This window comes from Castor canadensis, chromosome 14 (assembly GCF_047511655.1).
Source record: "Castor canadensis chromosome 14, mCasCan1.hap1v2, whole genome shotgun sequence".
In the NCBI taxonomy this organism is placed as follows: domain Eukaryota; kingdom Metazoa; phylum Chordata; class Mammalia; order Rodentia; family Castoridae; genus Castor; species Castor canadensis.
The window spans coordinates 1,170,144-1,188,539 of NC_133399.1; the positions used below are offsets into that span (position 1 = coordinate 1,170,144).

The 18,396-nt window shown below is 58.6% G+C and overlaps 3 protein-coding genes across 4 annotated transcripts; 1 reads left to right on the plus strand and 2 right to left on the minus strand.

Moving 5' to 3' along the window:
* Window positions 1–6,616: 6,616 nt before the first annotated feature.
* Borcs8 (BLOC-1 related complex subunit 8) lies at window positions 6,617–11,632 on the minus strand. The gene is made up of 4 exons (XM_020183726.2): window positions 11,109–11,632; window positions 8,743–8,855; window positions 8,268–8,332; window positions 6,617–7,349 (listed from the first exon to the last, which is right to left on the minus strand). Exons 1-4 carry the CDS (start codon window positions 11,143–11,145, stop codon window positions 7,235–7,237), a joined length of 330 nt encoding a protein of 109 aa, XP_020039315.1. The 5' UTR covers window positions 11,146–11,632; the 3' UTR covers window positions 6,617–7,234.
* Window positions 11,289–15,933, plus strand: Rfxank (regulatory factor X associated ankyrin containing protein). Of its 2 annotated transcripts, none has more exons than XM_074053633.1 (11): window positions 11,289–11,307; window positions 12,000–12,139; window positions 12,299–12,379; window positions 12,535–12,729; window positions 13,715–13,795; window positions 13,901–13,966; window positions 14,151–14,251; window positions 14,402–14,527; window positions 14,924–14,990; window positions 15,178–15,258; window positions 15,710–15,933. In XM_074053633.1, exons 4-11 carry the CDS (start codon window positions 12,543–12,545, stop codon window positions 15,778–15,780), a joined length of 780 nt encoding a protein of 259 aa, XP_073909734.1. In that variant the 5' UTR covers window positions 11,289–11,307; window positions 12,000–12,139; window positions 12,299–12,379; window positions 12,535–12,542; the 3' UTR covers window positions 15,781–15,933. The 2 variants fall into 2 exon arrangements, with proteins under 2 accessions (XP_073909734.1, XP_073909733.1); XM_074053632.1 differs by lacking the exon at window positions 11,289–11,307 and adding an exon at window positions 11,619–11,726.
* On the minus strand, window positions 15,506–17,799 carry Nr2c2ap (nuclear receptor 2C2 associated protein). Its single transcript, XM_074053634.1, has 5 exons — window positions 17,373–17,799; window positions 16,722–16,812; window positions 16,465–16,570; window positions 16,318–16,386; window positions 15,506–16,108 (listed from the first exon to the last, which is right to left on the minus strand). Exons 1-5 carry the CDS (start codon window positions 17,408–17,410, stop codon window positions 15,990–15,992), a joined length of 423 nt encoding a protein of 140 aa, XP_073909735.1. The 5' UTR covers window positions 17,411–17,799; the 3' UTR covers window positions 15,506–15,989.
* Window positions 17,800–18,396: the final 597 nt, after the last annotated feature.

Here is an 18,396-nt window from a genome sequence, read left to right on the forward strand (position 1 = left end):
AGTGCTGGGATGGAACCCAGACCCTCGCGCCCACCACTGTGCTGCATCCAGCCCCAAAACACCTTTAAAAACCCAGATGCAGTCGGACACCTGTGACTCACGCCTGTAATCCTAGCTACTTGGGAGGCTGAGACTGGGAGGATCATAGTTTGAGGCCAGCCAGGACAAATAGCTCTCAAGACCGTATCTCCAAAATAACCAGAGCAAAATGGACTGGAAGCATGGCTCCAGTGGTCGAGCGCCTGCTCTGCAAGTGTGAAGTCCTGAGTTCAAACCCCAGTCTTTCAAAAGAAAAACAAAAGAAGGTTTCTTCATTTTGCAGAGTCTGAGAATTCTCATCCCCAGGTCCCAAGGGTCCACAGGTCGTGACCTCCCCCAGTGACGACTACCAGTCAGCCCAGGCTGGAGGCCTCTCAGCTATTTCTGACTTCTCCAGTCTGCAGCCAGGGCTGGGGTTCTGGGTCACCAACATCTATATCTGGGCCCTGAGAGAGGCAGGCAGGGGTGGCCGTGGCTGGGAGAGGAAGGCTGTCTGTCACCAGCTTGTCATGTGCTGACCACCTCGTGGCTCATTCCTGCACCAGGAGACACTGAGGCAGGGGAGAGGGATGACTGGGGCCAGCTGTGACACGAGGGCACATCCCAGCAGAAAAGCAAGGGGATGATGTGCAGGCAGACAGGGGGCTCAGAGACACAGAACAGCGGCTCGGGGGTCAAAACCTCAGACACGCAGCCCTGGGACTTGTCCCCACCTCAGACACATTCTCTGCACATGCAAACCTCAGGACATAACCTTTGAGACTGACACTCCCCAGTCACCCCCCTCTGCACCCCGACCTCCGGTGGGGTGCACTTGAGGTCGTGGGTCACAACCCAACACCCAGAGAAAGCCATTCGGAGGACCCGACCCGACGCGACGCGACACCCACCTGCTGGACCGCGACCGCTGCACTGGGCTCCAGGCGCTGGCTGCACCAGGTGCCTTCCCAGCGCGGTGGCCACGCCCCCGCGAGCTGATTGGACAGCGCAGGCTCGTTTGCATAAAGAGGCGTGTCTGTGCGCGCCGAGGGGCGGGGACTTGGGCGTGGCTCCGCCCCGCGGGGTTCAGGAGCGCGGGACTCAGACCCGGTGAGATCCTGGCACGTTAGAAGGGACAAGGACAGGGGAGGGGACCGCAGGAGATCAGCCAGGGTTCCCTGTCCTAACTGGGTGCCTCGAGCCTGAACGCTGACCCCTGACGCCCCCTATGACTCAGAACCTTATTTTGGATCCTGTCCCAGTCAGGACATGTTCCAGCCTTGAAGGAAAAAGAACTTGGGGTTCGGATCCTGACGCCCTCCGGGGACCCAGTCATTGTCGCAGGCCATGCTGAGTCTCGCGTCCATCGAAATGGAGGAGCTCTGGGGTCACCTGTGTGGCCTTGCCCAGCTGTGCCTCCACAGGAGAAGGACAGATCCTGGTGTGGGGGGGTGTTGGTCCCACGACCTTCCCGAGAAGGCCACACTTTCCTCTCCATCATGCCTCGGTCCTTCTCTCTCCCACCTCAAAGGTCACCTGTGGGGACCTTCCAGGACTGGACCCCCAATCCAGCCCCTCCCCTGTGGTCCCAGCCAGCCCCATCGAGCAGAGAGCCAGGCCCAAGAAGGACCAAAGATTGAAAGTGAAAAGAGTCACTTAATGGTCAGGGGTCAGGGTTTGGAGGACTGGGCAATTCTGGAGTGGTCCCTATCCCTCCCTACGCACAGTTGGACCACGGGGGAGGGATGGGAGGCTGGGACAGGCCAGAATTTGGATCAAGGACTGTTCCAGAAGGGTTAGTTGGGGGAGGGGGTTCCCAGAAGTCAGGGAATTTGTATTGGGTTTTCAAGTATGACTAGGAGTTTGCCACTGGGCTTTGCAAGAGTGATCAACACTTGCAAAATTAAGCAGTGGTGCTGGGTGTCAGTGGCTCACACCTGTAATCCCAGCTACTCAGGAGGCAGAGATCAGGAGGATCAAGGTTCGAAGCCAGCCCGGCAAAATAGTTCACAAGACCCTATCTGGAAAAACCCTTCACAAAAACAGGGCTGGTGGAGTGGCTCAAGGTAAAGGCCCTGAGTTCAAACTCCAGCACCACAAAAAATAAAAATAAAAAGGAAGTAGGGGTGAGGAGAGGTGAAGCTAGAGCAGTGGGTGGGAACTGATGGGGTTGAGAACCCCAGAGGACATGGAGGAAGGCCTGGAAGGCCTAGATCTGGGGCGGGCTGGCAAAGAGGGAGAAGAGCAAGCAGGCCTAGTACCCGTTCCCTCTGGCTGGACCCCTGGACGTAGGGGGAAGCATGTGGGACGTGCCAGTGTGTGTGGGACGCTGAGGCAGGAACAGGGGGGCCTGGGAGGTTCATCTGTCTCAGTTTACCTGTGTGACATGGGCAGTTTGGACCTCTATCCTGGGCACAGCCTTCTCTTGGGACATAAAACCTAGGGTTCAGCTGGGCATGGTGGCTCACGCCTGTAATCCCAGCTACTTGGGAGGCTGAAATCGGGAAGTTCGTGGTTCAAGGCCAGCCCAGACAAATAGTTCATGAGACCCCCATGTCCAAAAATAACCAGAGCAAAATGGACTGGAGGTGTGACTCAAGTGGTAGAGCCCCTGCTTTGCAAGTGCAAAGCCCTGAGTTCAAAGCCCAGTCCCACCTAAAAACAAAACAAAACAAAAATCTAGGGTGCGTGCTGTGTCATAAGGGGGACCCTCAGTGCCACACCCTCAGGTGTCTTGAGGACATGCCAGGACCCAGGTCAGCTTGGGGGCTTCTGCCTCCGCTCTGTGGTGCAGAGTGAGGCTCGGGGAGTGTGGAGGTGGCTGGGGAGCCCGGGCCCCCCAGGGCCGCTCTGTTTACCCGCACAGCCCGCCCGCCTCTGATGCAACAGGCAGGCTCTGGTTACGTGAGGGCGGTGGCAGCTGGGGCAGCCTCGGGAGCCCAGGGGCGCGGTGGGTGGGCAGGGCTGGCCTCAGAGCCGAGGCAGCTGGGCAGAGCTCGACCCCTGACCCCGTGCCACCTCCTCCGCCGCCCCTCCCACCCGCCAGCTCCCACCACACCCCCTTGCTCCCTCCATGCTGCTGCTTGACTGGTCCTGTCCCCTCCCCATCACTACCTCCGTCCCCCAGTGGGACAGTCAGTCTTCTAGTGATCCTGACGACTGGGTCGCTGGAGAAAGAGGTTGGAAGGTGGAAGGGAGGGCTGGGAGGAGAAAGGGACAGACTGGCCAGACCTGGGAGAAGAGGGAGGCAAGGGAAAGGTGGGGGGAATGTAGAGGACCTCCTCCCCAGATCGCCCAGAAGGCAGGCAGGGGAAGTCTTTTTTGTTTTAATTTTGGGACAGGCTGACCTTGACCTCAGCATCCTCCTGCCTGAACCTCCCTAGGTGCTAGGATCACAGGTGCAGACCACGCTCGGCCAGGGGGAGGCTGTGAGGGAGTTTCTGAGGCTAGGACCGAGTGGCCTCCTGAGTAGGGAAGGTTCTGCCCCGCACTGGCTGGCTGTGTGACCTTAGGCCGGTTACCTGACTTCTCTGAGCCTCCTGTGAAAAGCAGCTGGGGAGTCAAGTGTTCAAAGCCGACTTACGTACGGCATTCCCTCCTCCAAAAGCTTCCTCCACCCGCACACCTCATCGAGCCCGGTGCTGACCCAGGGTGCTGGGCGGGTGGCGTTTGTGTGGCTCTGTGTCCCTCAGCGTGGGGCACCTCGGGGCCAGGCCCAGTGTGTGAGGCACAGAAGTCAAAGTCGTGTCTCCACAGGTCTCCTGAGTCCCGCGGAACCCCAGAGAGGGTCTGAGCGGTGCAGGGGGCGGAGGCCATGCTTGGGGCACTTGGAGGCCTTGGTGGGCGTTCCGACGAGGCTGGGGGTGCTTCCCAGGGGCCTGAGTGCAGAGCAGGCCTGAAATGAAAACCAGGACTCAAGTCAGGAGTTAAGAGCAAATGATAGCTGAAGTTTGACTGTCCTCCCGACCAGGGCTGCAGACAGATCGGGGACAGTGGCCTGTCCCCTCCCCAACCCCGATCCCCCAGATCCCAAGGAGCCGCTCTCAGTGTTGGTCACTCATAACCGGGTGGGTGGGAGGCCAGCCTTTGCCTCTTGCGCCCCCTGGTGGTAGACAGGGCAAGGTGCCCGCAGGAGACAAGGGATACTGCATATGCAAATGACATGCAAATCACCACGACCCTGACCGCAGGTGGTCAGAGTCCTGCTCTGGCCAAGGTCACATTCAGCAGCTGTGGGTGGCAGGGAGCCCTGGGAGGGTCTGGGCACCCCCGTCTAGCTCAGAGCAATTGGCACAGCGGGCTGTGTGTCCTGCAGGCCTGAGTCCTGGGGCATCCCCCAGCTCAGAAGGTGGCCAGTGTTTGTGGGATGAGTGGCCACGAGGAGGAAAGATGAAGAGCAGGTGGACAGTGAGGTGCAGTCAGTCACGGCCCCGATCTCCTCCCGCGCCAGGAGCCAGCCCAGTGAGAGGCAGGCTGGGAGGGCTGGCCAGGAGGTGGAGGCGTCCCATTCTTCAGCTCTCCTGTGTCCTGTACCCCTGAGCCCCTCCTAGGCCCCCTGACCCCATGACACACCCAGTGTCCGACTGGGGCCTCTCTCTCTGCCCCTCTCCTCCAACCACATGGTGGACGTGACCACACCCTGGCTATCCCCAGACAGGTCTGTCTTCGTTTTCCTTGGGCACCCTACTGGAACAAGGGACTCTGGGCCGACACGGCGTGGGCGCCCCGCTGGCCGTGGAGGTGCACACACCGTGGACCTGGGATCACTCAGGCGGCACAGGCTCCTCTGCAACCAACTGCAAAACCAGCTGGGCTGAGATGCACTTGGCCTGTATGGCACCGAGGCCTCTGCAGAGGCCCCAGGAACATGGCACCCGGCCCTCAGAGCCATACGCCCACGGCCGTGAAGCAGCAGAGCGCATGTCTGTCCTGCCAGAGCACCTAACGGGCACTATAGGCAGTCAGCATGTTTTGAGGGGAGTTTGAACCCAGGGCCTCACAGTTGCGAGGCAGGCGCTCTACCACTTGAGCCACTCCACCAGCCCATTTTTGTGATGGGTATTTTAGACATAGGGTCTCGGGAACTGTTTGCCAAGGGCTGGCTTCGAACCGCAATCATCCTGCTCTCTGCTTCCTGAGTAGCTGAGATTACAGGCGCGAGACACTGGCGCCTGGCAGCCAGCATTTATTGAGCACCTGCAGGTCAGCCCCTCCCAAGTCAGTTGTCAGTGATCATTGACTGCCCCGCAGGCAGTGAGCACTCCCCAAGCACCTGCTGGGACTCACTCCAGGCAGAGCTCTGGGTGTGGGGTGAAGAGGGTGCCCCTGGGTTGGGGGTGGCAGATGCAGGCAGGGCTGCTCCAGCACCTGTACTCTGTTCCCATAGCCCTGGCCGCTCCTTTCCTCTGCCTCCCACCTCCAGTCCATCCCCACACTTGGGCCCCTCCCTCCTACTCCAGGACAGGCCTGTGTCACCTGCTACCACCTCTACTGCTGACCCCTACTCCTCCAGATCGTTTCTATAGACTCCTCCTCTTGGGCTGGCAGCCTGGCTGAAGGGGTAGAACGCCTGCCTAGCAAGTGCTAAGCCCTGAGTTCAAACCCCAGTTCTACCGAAAATGGACTCCTCTCCTCCCCAGAACCACTGCCCCTCTGCCCCACACTCCCACCCAGTGCAGCTGCCATAAGGTCAAAGTCGGGCCGCTCTGGTCCCTAAAGACCCCTGGCTTGGGCCTCAGCACCCATCAGAGGTCAGGCCGGGCTCTCTCATGGAGGGCTGGGCACATGAAGCCCACGTGGCTGGCAGACAGGTGGGGACACCTTACGCTGCTGCCCACGCACCTCGGGGCACAGAGGGCGGTGGGAAGCTCTGTGGAAACCAGGGGTTGAGGTAAAGGCGATGGCTTTTGACTGAACGTTGGTCAGATGGCCAATGTCAGCTCACAGCAGAGCAGCGAGGGCCTCCCTTTTTGGAGGCCAGAGCCCAGACAAACCTGTCCCGCTCCTCCTGGAGGGAAGGGGGCCACACACGCGCTCACATGTGCTCAGGCTCACAGGATTTGGATTTTTTTCTTGGCAGGGGGTACTGGGGTTTGAACTCAGGGCCTATACCTTGAGCCACTCCACCATCCCTTTTCTTAATGATTTTTTTTTTTTTCCTTTTTATATAGGGTTTCTTGAACTGTTTGGCCAGGCTGGCTTTGAACCAAGATCCTCCTGACTCTGCCTCCTGGGTAGCTGGGATTACAGGCATGAGCTACCAGCGCCCGGCTGTTTTTGTTTTTTTTTTTTGTGGTAGGACTGGAGTTTGAACTCGGGGCTTGGCACATGAGCCACACCTCTAGGCCATTTTGCTCTGGTTATTTTGCAGACAGGCTCTGGAACTGTTTTCCCAGGCTGGCCTTGAATCTCGATCCTCCCTAGCTCAGCCTCCCAAGTAGCTTCAGCTGGTTTGGTGCTTTGAGACAGGGTTTCGCTCTGCAGCCCAGGCCAGCCTGGAGCTCGCCATCTCTACGTCCGCCTCTCCAGTGCTGGGATCGCAGGCATGGCCTCTGCAGCTGGCAGCCTTTTTGTTTTGTAAGCCACACTTCACAGGGCGTTCAGAGCGTGATAAAACACATTTATTAAGTTATAACGAACACAAACCCATACAGCGCCCCTCCTCCAAACCCACGCCCGCTGTGCTGCACTGCAAGTAGTTTCATCCTCAAGCCATCTACGCCTCTGCTCAGAACCTCTCAGCACAGGGTGACTGGGCACCAGGTGGAGAGGCCTGGGCCGCCTCCCCGACCCCCATGTCTCCTCGGTCACCTGCTCCAGCCACGCCTGCCTCCCCGTTCCTGTAACGTGCCCAGTCGCCAAGCCCCAGGGCCTTTGCACTTGCTGCCCCCTCCTCCCCTGGTCACATCCAAGTGGATGTCACTGAGGCCAACTCGTGAGGCCCACACCCCTCTGCTTCCTCCACCATGAGTCTGAAATGCTCGTCTGTTATGTGTTCACTCAGTTCCTGGGGCTCCCGTGACCTTGCTTGTGCTGGTCACCGCCCTGTCCCCTGAGCTGGGCACACAGCAGAGCTCAAATCTGGGTGCTACAGTTTCAAAGGACCAGCAGAAGTCACCGCACCGTGAGACGAGGCTTTCTACCCAGCAAGAAGTGGCCACCAGGGACTGAGCTGCCGGTGTCCCCACAGGAGGAGGCTGCAGTGGCCCTGGCAAAGCTACCTGTGGCCCTGGGCGGTGGCGTTCATGTGGTCCCGGATGCTAATGGCCTGTCTCAGCAGGCCTTCCACGCTGCGGAAGTAGACGCTGCTGTCCACGAGGTTCTTCACGGCGCTGGAAAGGAAGGACAGGCTGATTACACGCCCGCCAGGGTCGTGGACCCCACGCTCTGGCTCCAGAGGAGTCCAGCCTGGCCGAGCGCGCCATCCTAGGTACCCGGGGGACCCGGCATGTGGCAATGGCACAGCTCTCGCCGCTGCGGGAAGAGCCTCAGAAGGTGTCTCGCTGGGCAGAAAGTCACTGCTGCTCAGGCGTCCGAAACACCCATGGGCGCTCACGGCACACGGCTGTGCAAATCTCTTTGATGCTCCAAACGGTGACGGAACAAACTTTCCCTGTGGATACTCTTAGCACCCACGTGGAAAGTCGGTAAGTTTCTCGTCTTTACAGAACCATTTGGATGTTTTTTCATTTTAACGTAAATAGTAAAACACTGAAAAAAACCGAAAAAAATTGCTCGCTCAGGCTGCAGGCGGCTTGGTAGTGAGCACTCGGGTTCCATTCCAGCACCACACAAGAAAAACGTGACCCTCTTCTCAGATGACATCCCCTGCCTCTGCAGAGAGCCTGCCAGCTCGGCTGTCAGACCCATCTAGGACAAGTCACCCTAACCAGGGCAGCACGACCGTGCTAACTCCTGTCACTGTGCCACAAGGTAAGCATCTCAGGCCACTGGGGTGTCAGCTGCAGGAAAAGTACAAGTTCTGGCTATTTATTTTTTGTACTGGGGTTTGAACCCAGGGCCTCACTCACGGTAGACAAATGTTCTACCACTTCAGCCATACCTGCTGCCCTCATGTTTTGTTTTTGAGACAGGGTCTCACAAACTTTGCCCCAGCTGGCCTTGAAATCTCCATCCTCCTGTCTCTGCCTACTGAGCAACTGGGATGCAGGTGTGAGCCACCACACCCGGCTCCACCTACCACTCTTACCTGGGGTTCTCACCTAGAGGGTCCCGTCTGAGGCTCTCACCTGCAGGCGTACTCCACGGTGTAGATGGCTCCCTGGCTCTGCTCCTCCCATCGCTGCATGTCGGCCTGAGGAGGTTGGGAGCTGTCAACAGGGAGGTCACTCCCAGAGGCCCCACCTCACCTCTCTGTTTCTCTGTGCTGGGTGGAGTCCAGGGCCTCAGTCATGCTAGGCAAGTGCTCACCATGGAGCCGCACTCCAGTCCCTCCAGCTTCCTTGGTTGGGAGTTCAGAGCCCTCGCTGTGACTGTAGACTTCTACCCCCGGCCTTCCTTCCTTCATGGGCGTGTCTGTGAACCCTGACCACCGGGCCCCTGGGCCTTTGCACAGCCTGCTCCCTCTGCCCGCACACCCTTCCCTGCGGGCTCCACTCATCATGCAGCTGTCACTAATGCAGACCACGCTGCTCCAGATCTACCCACCACGTGCCTCCTGGCTGGTGTCCCTGCCTCCGTCCTGCCCCGACAGCCCCGGCTTACCTTGTGCTGGGCCAGCTCGGGCAGTGAGCGGCGTACGTGCTCCTGCAGCCGGTACAGGGCCACTGACGGCTCGTTGGCCAGGACGTAGACGCTCTCGGTAAACTTGTCTGTGACTGGGTCCAGCATCAACAGTTGGGAAACAGATGGGGGACAAGGAGACAAGCGTTAGACACCTGACTGCTCAACCCATGTACTGAGCCCAGGAATATTCAGTAGTGTCCCCGCACAGAAGCTGTCAGAATCAGCGTAGGCTGGGTCTTTTCTGTCACAGAATTTAATCAGTAAAAACCACTTCACTAACTCGCTTCCCGTTCGCTCACTTCATGGACTCTGCTTAATCTGATAAAAGTTTCCATTAAATAGAACAAAGGAGGCCAAGATCAGGAGGATTGTGGCTCGAAGCCAGCCTGGGCAAATAGTTTGTGAGACCCTATCTTGAAAACCTAACACAAAAAGGGCTGATGGAGTGGTGCAAGGTGTAGCCCCTGAGTTCAAGTTTCACTACCACACACACAAACAAAAACAATAAAGGGTCGTTATCCTCAGCTGGGCCCGGGCAAAATTCCGCCAGATGCCCTGGTTCCGGAGCTGATCACCAAAAACAGTTATTGCTGCTCTGAAACTTCTTTGTTCCCAAAGCCCCCTCCTAACCTGGCCCCTTTCTAATCAGCCAACTGAGTAGACTGTGATCCCAAACCTGCCCAATCCAGGGGCAGCAGAGGGACAGTGTGGCCTCACGTGAAACCCCTGCGTCCTCCCGCCCAGTGTGCAGACCTCCCAGGCTTCCTGGAGTGCACCCTTGCCTGTTGACTGCTGAGTAGTGTCGCCTCTCTCGTGACACCCCAAGATCGCAAAGCTATTCTAACACAGCTGTTGCCTGCAGCCCCAGGAATGGACTGGAGATAGTCAGGGCAGGGCCTCATTTGAGGGGACATTAGCAGAGAATGTAAACACACTTGAAGTGGACGCTTCTGCTCAGACCCCCTTGACTTCCTATTACCCTAGTGACCACACCTGGGAAGGGCAATGACTGTCTCAGAACTGCCTGCAAGTTTACATTCCTGGTGGCCTCCACCATGGCTGGCCAGCGTGAGATATGAAAGCCCTGTGTCCCTCACCAATCTGGGCACATCTTGGAGGGCACCTCATCCCCTGGGCTCCCCTGCTTGGTAGGCCGAGCCCTCCTCTCCAGTGGCCACTGAGCACTTGAAATGAGGCTGTTGGGACTGAGAAATTCCATTTTATTTTGTCGTTCTTGGTTACTGGGGTTTGAACTCAGGGTTTCACACTTGCTAGGCGCTCACCCTACCAAGTGAGCCACTCTGCCAGCCCTTCCTACTTTTGTTATTTTTGAGACAGGATCTTGAGTTTTTTCGCCTGGGCAGGCCTAGACCACCCATACCTCCTTCAGAGGTGAGATGGCAGGGTATCCATTACTTTTTGGTGGGGCTAGCCTAGATCCTCGATCCTGCTCATCTCCACTTCCCGAGTAGCTGGAATTACAGACATGGGCCACCGTACCTGGCCCAGTTTTTAGTTTTACCTAATTTTGCTTTTTTTTTTTTTTTTTTAAAGCTGGTGGCTCATGCCTGTAATCCCAGCGACTCAGGAGGATCTCGGTTTGAAGCCACCTTGAGTAAACAGTTCACATTACCGATCTCGAAAAACCTATCACAAAAAATGGGGCTGGTGGAGTGGCTCAAGGTGAATGCCCTGACTTCAAACCTCAGTACTGCAGAAAAAAGAAAAATTGTTGTACTGGAGGTACACTGTGACATTCACGATATATCATAGTTGAATTCAACGCCTCCATCATTCTTAATTTTACCTAATTTTCATTTTTTTTTTTTTTTTGTGTGTGTGTGTGGAACTGGGGTTTGCAAGTGCAAAGCAGGCACTCTACCACTTGAGCCACCCCTGGGGTCTGTTTTGCTCTGGTTATTTTGAAGATGGGGGCTCCAGAACTATCTGGCCTCGAGTCACAATCCTCCCGATCTCAGCCTCGCCGGTAGCTGGGATTACAGGCGTACGCCACCGCGCCCGGCTGAGACACCCTTGCAATACTGCCTCCTCTTCATCCCGTCTCAGCTCAGCTGTCCTCTCCCTGGCAGTTAATCCGATGCCCCCGGCACCTCCCTGAAGAGGTCCACAAAGGAGAACACACCTCAAGAAATAAGGAAGCAACACCACAGCGATCACCCCGCCCCGCGATCAATCACAGCACCCTCCCCGCCCGACATGACAGAACCGCTTCAGAACTACTCGGCGACGGAGCGGGGATCTGGCGGCAGCCCAGTCACTGCTCCCCCTGCACGCTCCCTCCGCGAGTCCCCGTCCTCTCCATCCCGGCCCGGGCCCCGCAGCACCTTTCTTCCCCTTGAGCTGCATCTCTGGTTCCTCCATAGCGGCCTGCGGAAGCTGAGGACGGGCACCGGAAGATCAGCGGCTGACACCGGAAGTCCAGAGACAGGGAACGCGGCCTAAGTCGCCCGTGAGGAAACCGGACGCCGCATGACTCCAGTTCCGGTGTAAGTTGGCCTGCTCTCCTGGGACGGTACCGGGGCTGTAAGTGAGGGATGGAGGGAAAGGAGGTACGGCCGCTCGCGGGTGACGGGCGGGCAGGGACCCCTTGAGGCCCAAGCTGGGCACTTATGCATGGGAGGGACAATGATTTGCTTCCTGAACTCCCTTTTCCAGGGAGAAACGAGTTGAAAGAAAACTCCACGCACTGCTCACATCGGGCCGTGCAAAAATCCTCCTTTTTGCTGTCTCGCTGTCACCAAGTCCCCGCACATGTTCATAAGCCTCTAAGACCGTAGAAGGGACATTGTTACTGGCAAGGGGGCGCAACGCTACGTCTCCCCTTTAAATGCCAGGTGTTCCGCCTACTCCCCTCCGCGCTTCTCCTGGAGAAAGCTCCGCCTACTCAAACGTGACTGGAGCCCATTGGTTCCCTTTGTAACTCTCTGCGGGGCGGAGCCTGGGTGAGAACGCGCAGGCGCAGTGCAATCCTGAGCAAATTCTCTGTTGCCCCGCCCACCGCCTCCAAACCCTGGGGAGAGCGCGCGCAAGCGCATACGCACCGGTTGGGCCCCAGCGGAAGCCACGCCCCTCCCCCAAATTCTTAAAGGGACAGAAGCAGCTTCTGGCTGCTCGGGCCCTTTCGTACTTTTGGGGGGCGGGGGTGCGCAGGCGCAGTGGGGGGAGCTCAGGGGTGGGGGTAGTGGACGCGTATCAAGTTGCTCTGTGTCCGGCAGAGGAAGCCTGAGCGCTAAGGGTTCCGTCTGCAGCTTGCTCCCTACTATATCCATCCGAGGAGAAAAGTTTGTGAATCGGGCCCCTAAGTTTTGGGGGACCCGGTCTTGCGGCGTGGAGGGACAGAGGACGCTCGTGGCAGGTGAGTGGACCTCTGGATCGGTTTTGTGAGGTGCGGGTGGGAAGAGAACCAGTTGTATCTTTTGTTGAGTCCTGACTGATTAATTTAGGAGGAATCCCTACCAAGTAACGCCATCAGGCCCCCTGCGGTTGCTGTTTATGGACTTGATTTTTTTTTTAGAATTCGGGTTCCTCATTTTATGGAGGAGGAAACAGGCTCAGCGAGGTGAAAGCAAAAAAAAGCTCAGAGATCTCACATTCTGTAAGTGGGGGGATTCGAACCCAGACCCCGGGGAATCAAAGCATTGCGTGTGGCAAGAGCGTGGACACTGGCCCCTCTGCCAAGCCTCACTGTGCGAGGCTGGGTATGCAGACGGTGCGCACTTACTGAGAGCTGTTGAAAATGGTTGTCCCCAGCTTCCCCCATGGAGCCCACTCAGCCTTCAGAGGACCTCATCCTGACCCAGCCGTCTCCCACCCCGGAACTTGGGGACCCCGAGGACCCCGGGGATGAAGGCGCGGACGGCTCGGACACTGTGGTCCTCCGTCTGTACCCCTGCATCCCAGAGCCAGGGATTCCTGAAACCGACGGCAGCACCTCCTCGCTGCAGGGTAAGCTGTCACCCCAGGGAAACCTTTTCTTCCTTGTCGCCCTGGACTTGGGACATGTCTCCCCTTTGCACCCTCCAGGGCCTGTTTGCTTTGTGACAGTTTTGTGCCTTTTTCTTTTTATTGTGGGTAAATACACACAGCCTAAACCTTTTGAACCAGAATTGCAGCGTATTCCAGGGGCATTAGCACATTTCACAGTGCTGTGCAGTCACCATCTCTGTCTGGTTCCTAGAACATCTGTGTCACCCCAAAAGGAGACCCCCGTGCCCATCAGCGGTCGCTCCCTGCCCCCCTACTCCAGCCTCTGCTTTGTCTCGTGTCTCTGTGGATTTGCCTTTTCTGGACGTTTCTCATAAGTGGCTGTCACGCCACACTGTGTGGCCTTTTGCATCTGTCTTCTGTCACCTGGCATCCCGTGCTCAGGACTTGTGGGTCATTGCTCTTCCTGTTTATGGCTGAGTAATAGTCCACCGTGTGGATGGACTGCATTTCGTTAATTCACTCATCTATCACTGGACACTTGGGAGGTCCCTCTCTTGGTGGCTGGAAACAGTGCCACCATGAACGCTTGTGGACGGGTTTTTGTTTGAACACCTGTTTGCAGCTCTCTGGCCTAGACCCAGCAGTGGAGTTGAGCCAAATGGTCGTCCTGCCTAATCTTTGGACTGGAGTGTGGAATGTGTCTAATTCCATGCATCTCACCCCAGGACCTTTGCACCTGCTCTGTGTCACCGCAGAGGACTACCTTGTCTCTCCTGCTCTGTCTCCTTCTCTACTTCCTCTATATTTCTTCAGGACCCGTTACTTTATCTCCACTGAGTCTTGACACTGTGTCTCTGTCCCCACCTGCCTGAGGACTGCACAGCAATGGTGCCCTCGGGGGTGGAGCAAGGGACTGGTGGCATCTCAGCTGCTATGTCGGGAAGCCCCAGAGACAGACAGACATACTCAGGGGAAACTGAGGGCTTCTCCTTCCTTCCGGTAGGCAGCTGTCTGAAGCACTCCACCACCCTCACCAACCGGCAGCGTGGCAACGAGGTGTCGGCCCTGCCGGCCACCCTGGACTGTGAGTGGGGCCTGAGTGGGTGGGGGGAGCCGCTGTGAACGGGGTAAACTGAGGCACGAGGCGGCGATGGGGCGGGTGAGGACACTGTGTCTTTCCGGCCCCCAGCCCTGTCCATCCACCAGCTCGCGGCGCAGGGGGAGCTGAGCCAGCTGAAGGAACATCTGCGGAAAGGTGCGTGTCGCCCGCGTGGCGTGCACTCATCCAGCCGGCGTACCGTGGGAGGGGACACAGTGGACCTGCAGCTGCCGTGTGTGTGGCATGTGCCCGCCAGGTCCGACCCCAGGCCCTGCCCTGTCCTCACTTGGGTGGCACAGGCAGGGGTACAATCGCGGGTGGCACCCCTCTCGCTTGCCAGGTGACAACTTGGTCAACAAGCCTGACGAGCGTGGCTTCACCCCCCTCATCTGGGCCTCGGCCTTTGGAGAGATTGAGACTGTCCGCTTCCTGCTCGAGTGGGTGCGTCCGGGGAGGCCCCCCGACACCCGGGGTGGGCCGGGGTCTCAGCTTCTGTTCGTGCCTGTCTGTGATCGGGGGCTGCCCTGTTGGGAGACACCAGGATTGCACGGTGCCCCGGGCCTTGTGTCACTGCCCAGTCTGTGTCCCCAGGGTGCCGATCCCCACATCCTTGCTAAGGAGCGGGAGAGTGCCCTGTCACTGGCCAGCATGGGCGGCTACACGGACATCGTGGGGCTGTTGCTGGAGCGCGATGTGGACATCAATATCTATGACTGGGTGAGGCGCCACCCACCCCGAGTCTCTGTTCCTGTCCCTGAGCAGCCATGGGGCACCTGCGTGGTGCCAGGCCTGTTCAGGGAACACGAGACAGACCTGTCCTCCCATCTGCCAGAGCTCCCAGTGTGGGGGAGACAGACCCAGAAACAGGCAGCTGAGCGACTGTGAATAGCTCTGTGATGGCAGGTGCACAGGCAGTTGCAGTGAGCCCAGAGGTGGTCAAGGGAAGTCAGGGAGGGCATGCTGGAGGAAGGGGCATCTCAACTGGGACAAAGGAAGAGAAAGATGAGCCAGGTGGGAAGCAAGAAGAAAAACCACATTGAATAGGAAGCCAGAGTGTGGGGCACTGTGAGAGCGGGGAAAGATAGAGCTGTGGACCGCCCATCCCCACTACAGAACGGAGGGACTCCACTGCTGTATGCTGTGCGCGGGAACCACGTGAAGTGCGTTGAGGCCTTGCTGGGTGAGCTGCAGTGGAGACGTGGATTGGGGAAGTGGAGGCTGGGTTTGGGGACGGAGGTGGGGGGAAGGAGAGGGCCTGGGGTTTGGCTGATCACATCGAGCCCCTACAAGAGACTGAGGCTGGGGGAGCTTTATCCGAGGGGTCGCTCCCGGCCCCCAGTCCCAGCCCACCCTGCTCTGCTTTGCAGCCCGTGGCGCTGATCTCACCACCGAGGCCGACTCTGGCTACACCCCGATGGACCTCGCCGTGGCCCTGGGATATCGGAAAGGTGGGTCTGAGACATGGGGGCCAAGATGGCGCCCACCAAGGGACACTCAGGTGTCAGATGCTGGCCCTGGGGGCGTTCATGTTAGCAGACACTGGGCCATGGTGCATCTTGCCAGGACATGTCCCCATCCAGGCTCTTGGGGCTCCAGCCTGCTAACATGGATGGGGCCACACTGGAGGCCTGAGGACTGAGGCAGAAATCTCAGTCTGTTTTCTGTTGCTGTAACAGAGTACCTGAGGCTGGGTGGTTAATAAAGAAAAGAGGTTTACTTTGGTCCCTTGTAGTTTCACCTCAGCAGAAAGAGGGTAAGGAGCCGTGTGTGGGAGATGCAAATGTGAGGGCCTGCCCTGCCTTAAAACAACCCATTCTCGGGACAGGAAAGGCGGGAATCCACCTGTGCAGGCTCTGTCCCAGCTCACCCCTTTTTTTCCTTCCCCCCACTCCCCTGCAGTGCAACAGGTGATCGAGAGTCACATCCTCAAACTCTTCCAGAGCAACCTGGGGCCCGATGACCCCGAGTGAAGGCCGCCCGCCAGGGGCTCACATGCTCAGGGAACAAAACGGTGGACCCCAAGCTGGGGGACTCAGAAGTGGCTTCAAAGGCAGCTCCTGGACAGGCGGCAGGAGGGAACCCTTCCAAGCGGAACCAATAAACCTTCTGTGAAGAACTTTCAAGGACTTCGCCCGCTGCTTCCCCGAGGGCTTCCTGGAGGCGAGGCCTCCCTGTTCTCTCATGCTGCCCTCTCCCCCAGCACCCGCAGGTGGTAGATGACCACGCGGCCAAAAAAGTCCGTGGTGTCTTCAAATGTCACCCTTAGCCTGTTCACCTCCGCAGCTGGCACGGGGAAGGTGTGAGCATGGGCAGTCAAGGAAAAAGTGACCAGCCCTTCCTGCCTTTCAGATGACCAGGCTCAGACACTGTCCATGTGCTGGGTGACCAGCTGCATGGAAGTTTTACTTAGGGTCCCTCACCAGGGTCCCCACTCAGGTCCAGGTGGACCCCACGCTTTTAAAGGCGTACGTCCCACCGCCACCCACCCCAGAGGCCAGGGCAGGATATCTGGAGCGAGTTGCTGTCCTCCGGGTAGAAGTCCACAATCTTACGGAGGGGGTCACCCCCCTGTGACCCTGCCGCAGAAGGAGGGGGACAGTGAGTCCCGGGAGGGCCCCGCCTCAGACCTCCACCCCCCCAGGCCCTTCTGGTACCTTCCAGGCGGCCCCTGCGGCTGGAGAAGCCGCCCTGGAACTGGATCTGCAGCTGGGAGACGTGGACGAGCTGGGGAAACTCCAGCGATACCCACTGGGAAGGGCCCTGGAAGCAGACGGGGAAACTGAGGCCCGTGCTGCTGCTGGGTCAGAGCCCAGCCATCCATCGTTCACGCAGGGGGAGGGGCACGTGCAGCACACAGCTCCTTCCTGGCCACCCCTGCGTCTGGGTCACCCGAGGGGCGGAGGCGCGTCACCTGGTCGGAGTTCCAGCACGTCTCCTCGTCCTGGTCGAAAAGGTGCTTCTTGCCAAACTGCCGGGTGTCGCGATTCAGCACCGAACTCACCCTGGCGGGACCAGGAAGGAGAGGTGCGGAGCTGGGTGACACCTGCCATGCCCAGGGCTCGCTCACTGTGCACCACTGAGCCCGCCCCTTCCTAGCGTGGCTCCGCCTCCGCCAACCAGCTCCCATTGGCCCGCCCCCTAGTCACTAAAGCTCCGCCCCTCCCACCAACCAGCTCCCACTACGTCCTGGCACGCCCCCTCCTCATCGTGGCTCCGCCCCCGCCAGCCATCTCCACTCCCATTCGGCCCGCCCACTCCTCGCTGAGGCTCCGCCCCTCCCACCAACCAGCTCCTACGAGTCCCGCCCCCTCCTCCTCGTGGCTCCGCCCCGCCAACCAGCTCCCACTACCATTCAGCCCGCCCACTCCTCGCTGACGCCTCTCTACCAACCAGCTCCCACTACCACTGGGCCCACGTCCTTCTCGCCGAGGCTCCGCCCCCTCACCAATCAGCAACCACCGTCACTGAGCCCGCTCACTTCGCACTACGGCTCAGCCTCCACCCATCAGCTCTGTCTACCACTGGGCCCGCCCCCTGTAACCACGCCCCCTCCGGGTCTCACCTGCTTACGGTCTGCGAACAAACCAAAGATTGGGTCATCCCGGTTCCACGATCTGGCAAAGCTCAGGATCGGACTCAGCCAAGCGCGGGTTCAAATCCCAGCTGCACCTCAGGTGCACAATTGCGCCACAGGTAGTGCAATCCTGGTCACGCCCCTGGACTGCACGTCCTCCCCGGTCAGTACGGACGCGGACAGTCAACCCCTCGCCCGCCCAAGTCCTAAACGTCACCTTGATCACACCCTGGCTGGAAAAATTGAAAATTCGGGAAATCTGCCAATGATCGGGGACCAAGCCTTTCTCGGAGGATCCAAGAACGGGGAATAGGGTCCTCGCGCGTTGTGGGGGGTGCGGCCGGTTCCTATCAGAGCCTCAGTTTCTCTGTCTCCTGCCCTGGGAAACAGAGACCGGGACCCGGAACACGTGGACGCGGCGCACGCGCAGTGCGACTCAGGCCCCGCCCATCCACCGCTCCGGGGCGGGGTTTAATGGGCCCTTCCTTCCTCGTGCCCGCCTCTTAAAGGGCCCGCGTCCTGTGATTTCTGGGCAAGCTGTGCTCGCAGTTAGAAGCATCGGTTTTGAACTCCACCGACAGCCTCCTGCAGGAGTCTGCTGAAACCATTCTTTACGTGCTAATGCAGTGTTGAAACTCTTGCACCCTCCTGCCTCCCCTTGGCTAAAGGAAGAGCTGAGGAAGAGGCTGGATGTTGGGGACATTCGAAGTCCCCCTCAACTCCATGTGTCCTGGCTGGGACCCAAACCTGGCTTTCCTGAGCTGGGTGTGGCGCTGTTCGCCTGTAATCCCAGACCTCGGGGGGCTGAGGCAGGAGGATCCGGAGTTTGAAGCCAGCCTGGATTACATAGCAATATCTAGTCTCTTAGTAAGCACTAAACCCGTCTCTGAGGTACAGGTGTGAGCTTAGGTTTAGAGGAAGAATGGGACCAGCGGGGCAGGAAGTCTGCATAATTGAGCGGTCCCAGGCAAAATGTCCAGATTCTGCAAGGGGCTCTGGAGAAGCTGTCATT